Source organism: Ceratina calcarata, unplaced genomic scaffold (assembly GCF_001652005.2).
Source record: "Ceratina calcarata isolate Rehan_Ccalc_2016 unplaced genomic scaffold, ASM165200v1 scaffold530, whole genome shotgun sequence".
Classification (NCBI taxonomy): Eukaryota; Metazoa; Arthropoda; class Insecta; order Hymenoptera; family Apidae; genus Ceratina; species Ceratina calcarata.
Genome location: NW_017176453.1, coordinates 29613 through 34632, shown reverse-complemented (window position 1 = coordinate 34632; position 5020 = coordinate 29613). Strand labels below are relative to the sequence as shown.

Genomic DNA, 5020 nt, shown 5'->3' with positions numbered 1-5020 from the left:
TTTTACCCATTACATAAGTTTATATCTTATGTAGATATTATGAGTATATTGTTTTAAAGGAAAGTCCCTTTTCTTCCAAGATACACTATCCACGCGCAATGTGCACACTTTCGGCGGGGGGTCCCGTTCAGGAGTGGCGGTTCGGCGGACCGTACGGCCGTAGCGAAAGAGTTAAAGGCCTGTTGGACCACAACATTGACGCGACTGTAGTCAAATGGATAAATAGAATGCTTTCAGATAGAATAATAACGACCGAACACGGGGAGATTACAGCCGAAGGACTGGCGAACAGAGGCTGCCCGCAAGGAGGTATACTCTCACCTACGTTATGGTGCCTAGCAGTAAATTCACCGCCTGAAAGACTGAAAGCGAAAGGGTTTGAAGTCTGGAGATACGCGGACGATATTGCAGTAGTAACCTCACACGAGAATGAAAAAGTTGCGAAGAGATGGATCAACTCGGCGCTGAAGATAGTGGAAGACTGGTGTGCGGAAACAAGTTTGTCAATAAACCCGTCGAAAAGCGAGTTACTGGTGGTCTCGCGCAAGTTGAAAAAATTTAATGTTACAGGAATCAAATTTAACGGGGTTCAATTGAAACTATCCGGCTCGGTTAAATACCTAGATGTTACCTTTACCAGTACCCTGTCCTGGAGATTACAAGTAGACAAGACGTTGAAAAGAGCCCGTAACAACCTGGCAACGGTCAGCAGAATGGTAGGGAGTACATGGGGCCTCACCCCCGCGGCCAGTCATTGGATTTTCAAGGCCATAATTATACCAAGACTCACGTTCGGCGCGCTGATATGGTGGGAAGGTATACAAAATGAAAAGGCTAGAACAAGATTAGAAAGTTTGCAACATATCGGCCTGAAAAGAATACTTGGTTCAGGTACTCACCGATAAGAGCGATGGAAGCGATGCTAGCAATACCTACGCTAACGCAAAGAATCGAAGAGGCAGCAATAAGAACAGCGAAACTCCTCAAGGACTGGGAGAAATGGTCACCCTCGAACAAAGGTCACTCTACGATTCTGGCAAGATTTGTACCTGAAACGGAGAAAGACTTAAATATGACAATAGAGGCTCCAACGGATAAAATATCGCTCACCTTCTGATTCGGGAAAAAGTTCAAAACCGCTATACCCGAAAGGGACGAATGGAAAAACGGGAGGCTAGACAGGTTCAAAGGATGGAAGACCTGGTTCACGGACGGCAGTAAAAACGAGAGCGGAAACACCGGATGTGCTTGGGTAAATGGAAAACTGAGGAATGGTAAAACAGAATTTCTGGGAAAATTTGCCACAGTATACAAAGCAGAAGTAATAGCAGTAACCAGATGCGTAGAGGAGATGTTAACGAACGGTGTCAATAACGAATCTATAGTTATTTTTACAGATAGCGAGTCGACGGTAAAGGCGTTGAACAAAACGAGCTTTAAGTCGGCAATAACACTAGAATGCTTCGACAGACTAACAACATTGGCAAGAAACAACAGGAACGTGGTGATCTGCTGGTGTCCGGATCACAGAGGAATGGAAGGAAACGAAGAAGCAGACCGACTAGCAAAATCGGTTGTCGAGCAAAGAAAGACAGGTATGGAACCCTGGGTCTCGATCTCTTACGCGACTTTTAAGGCAGAGCTCAGAGTATTTACACTTTCACGGCTTAAGAAGACAATTAAACATCTATTAGTCGACTGCGACAGATATACGGGAAAGAGAAGACAGATATTTGGCACGGACACCCTTGAAGGCCACAGAATAAGAGAAATACTGTATAAAAAACTGATATCGTTCTTTAAAGCGATCAACCCTTGGGACAAGATAGCAGGGGTTGAAAATGAAAACTGAACTCGACAAAAATATAAAAAACACTTGACAAAAACCAAGGGCCAGGAAATATTCCCTCGATAAAACAAATAAAAAGATTCAGAAAGGTAAAAACTGAGGAACAGTATATTAACGGAAATAAAACGCGGAAATGGAAACACAGGGGGACGAAAGGTACGTTCGACAACCCTCCTCAAACAGACTAAATTCTGCATTAGCAAAAACTTCGAGTACAGGACAAAAGACAAGTTGGAAAAATCAAAAAGGAAAATGGTAAGGACGGAACGAAAGGCAGGGAAGATTAACCCCTTGCACTATTTTGACGAGTCTGACTCGTGATGAAAATTTTATGCCAAACATGTATGTCACGAGTCGGGCTCGCTGTTCAGTTCCAGACCAAACATGAATATCACAAGCTTGACTCGTACTCGACATTTCAGGCCGAACATGAATATCACAAGTCTAACTCGTGGTCTTAGGTTTGGACCAAGTATGAACATCTCGAATGGGATTGTGCTTGCCCGTGTAGAGCACGTGCTACCTAGAACGTAATGCTGCTTCTTGGTACAGACAACATTTCCAAGTTAAATAAACATGCGCACGCGGCGAGACCAAGACCGCTCAGTCGATCTTCAGTTTTCTGTTCCGGATCTTCAGTTTGTACCATTCTTTATACGAGGTGCGCACGTTTCGAACAGGTCGCTACACAAAGTGATCTCTGCATATACATTTTTAATTCTACCAAGCCGATCCAGCATGTACAAGAAAAGAATCAACACTTCTAAAAAAGCAAGTACTTTGCGTGGAAGTAAGAAACGGGGAAAGGCTTCCAATGTTTCAAGCTGTCAATCGATAGATCATAGAAGAATTCCAGATAGTGACGAAAATATTAGTGACAGCAGTGTAATTGTGCCAGTAGTGAAATGTGCAAGAAGATTAATTATACGCGACAGTGATGAAGAGGAAAATCCCAGACCTGAAGTGAGTTTTGAGTAGAATCGGCAGGAAAGTGATAACACGCCAACAATTTGGGACTACTCGGAGGCTTGTGGTGTAAAAGACTATTTTTTAGACCAATTAGGCACGAATGTCGGACTGTTACATTTATTTTTTATTATATTCGACGAAAATTTGTGGGACATTGTGGTCATGGAAACAAATCGTTACGCGGAACAAATAATGAGTAGTGGGAGAAGAAGGAAACTGGATGACGGTTGGTTCCCAGTTACAAATGATGAAATATTGGCCTATTATGCATTGTGTATTTTGATGGCGCAAATCAAAAAACCAAATATACAGATGCATTGGTCTAAGCGGGAAGTGATAGATACACCTATATTTACAAAAGTAATGACGCTGAGAAGACTTACTCAAATATCACGATGTTTGCATTTCTCAAATAATCTAACGGATTGCAACAATGATCGCCTTCACAAAATAAGACCAATCATTACTTATTGGAACGACAAATTCAGTAATATTTACACACCGGATAAAAATATAAGTATTGATAAATCATTAATGCGATATAAAGGCCGCTTAATGTATAAACAATTTAACCCATCAAAACGAGCCAGGTTTGGCATAAAAATATATAAACTATGTGTAGCAAGTACTGGATTCTACAGCAAGTTTAAAATATATACTGGCGAAGATAAAATTGATCTGATTGGTAGTGCATCAGAAGATTGTAACCGTACAAATTTCCCGCTTGTACCGGTTACATATGCCCTCACGGGAGAACCTTCGACAAGGCCCGAGGACCTTACGCACGCGCGGATTCCGTCGGATTACGTAACCGAAGGATCGACGATCGATCCCGTAACCGACGGATCACTTCCAGTCCGGATACCATACAAATAACTTCGAGCGCGAATATCGTAAAGAGAACTAGTCTGAATACTGTAAGAATAACTTCGTGTCCAAATACCGACAGTATTATTTCTAGTCCGATATTTGTAAAGATAATTTCGAATCCGAATATTAATAATATTTCCGAGAAGCAATGATTGTATGGATGTGTGAGTGGCCACAGTGTATATAATTCTAGCGCACGAGAAAGGGATCTCGTACGGGCACGCCGACAATCCGTGAGTCCTATTGCATGGATAACTATTGTAATCGCGAGTACCGATCGATCGCTCATATCTTTGTCAAATCGGCCATCAGTCTGGCGTAGATTAAGTTCGATGTTTCGTCCATAATTAGCCCCGCTCCTAGTCCGGTAAAGCAACCGTCATTATTGTGAAACTGATTATTATAATCTCGTTTTTGTTAAAATATATCTTGTTATCCGTTGTTCAATTTATACCAAAGAATCAATTTCTGATTTCCCTATTAATTACGAGTCCTCCTCCCAAGGAGACACGAACTCCTCCTTCGACGAATACTCGCTCGCAGGGTACTCGGTTATAAGGTGTGGTGACGGAATTGGCAGAATCGGTTTTACATAAAGGATATACGTTGTATATTGACAATTGGTACTCCTCACCTGCTCTATTTCTAAAATTGCACAAGCAAAAAACAAATGTTATCGGCACCGTGCTTAATAACATGAAAAATATGCCGAAGGATATTTCAACATGCAAATTAAAACCAGGAGAACATCTAAGCAGAATGTACAATGGAATATTAGCTGTAAGGTGGAAAGACAAACGTGATGTGTATGCGTTGACAACGAAACACGCATCTGTAGAAATGACCGAAGTGACAGACAAACCAGGTAGGACGAAATTTATTTTATTTATGATTGTTAGGGATAGGTGGCCCTAACGGGGTTCGGCCGGGAGAATGGGTGTTCGAAAGAATTAGTAGAATCAGCGATTAACCAAAAAATGAAACCTGGTTTATTTAAATAATCTGTCTTCCCTGGAGGACCTGGTAGGAACCGGGATAGCCGGGAATTAATAGCGTCCGGCGGGCCGTCCTCGTGTCCTCCGTCTGTCCTGCAGCCTATCGACGGCGCCTGCTGCTTCGGTCCGGGCGCCGATTATTACGATCGCTGCGAAAAGACAAAGAAATAAATATGGGCTCACGGTAATGTTCGAGCCGCACGCTGAATCAACTCAGCAGCGTGCTAAGTGGACTGTATATTTCGGAGGCTTTCCGCACTCCGCTTCGGTCTTTCGAATGACTCCGAAAAGAGACCGGAACCGTATATGTTGATTGCTCAACGAACGGTGTTCTGCT

The 5020-nt window shown here is 42.5% G+C and overlaps 1 protein-coding gene across 1 annotated transcript; it reads left to right on the top strand.

Annotated features, from left to right (window-relative positions):
* Nucleotides 1-98: 98 nt before the first annotated feature.
* LOC108628636 (uncharacterized) lies at nucleotides 99-1852 on the top strand. Its single transcript, XM_018030707.1, has 6 exons — nucleotides 99-498; nucleotides 571-808; nucleotides 892-1036; nucleotides 1130-1411; nucleotides 1471-1595; nucleotides 1708-1852. The coding sequence occupies exons 1-6, from the start codon at nucleotides 99-101 to the stop codon at nucleotides 1850-1852; spliced, it is 1335 nt and encodes a 444-aa protein (XP_017886196.1).
* The last annotated feature ends 3168 nt before the right edge of the window (nucleotides 1853-5020 follow it).

Bases quoted from the DNA above. Each gene is read 5' to 3' on its own strand.
- LOC108628636 (XM_018030707.1), top strand. From the start codon at position 99: ATGTGCACACTTTCGGCGGGGGGTCCCGTTCAGGAGTGGCGGTTCGGC. The intron at 1,037-1,129 runs GCAAGATTTGTA...TTCGGGAAAAAG, and splicing joins AAGGTCACTCTACGATTCTG to TTCAAAACCGCTATACCCGA. The intron at 1,596-1,707 runs GTATGGAACCCT...CGACTGCGACAG, and splicing joins TGTCGAGCAAAGAAAGACAG to ATATACGGGAAAGAGAAGAC.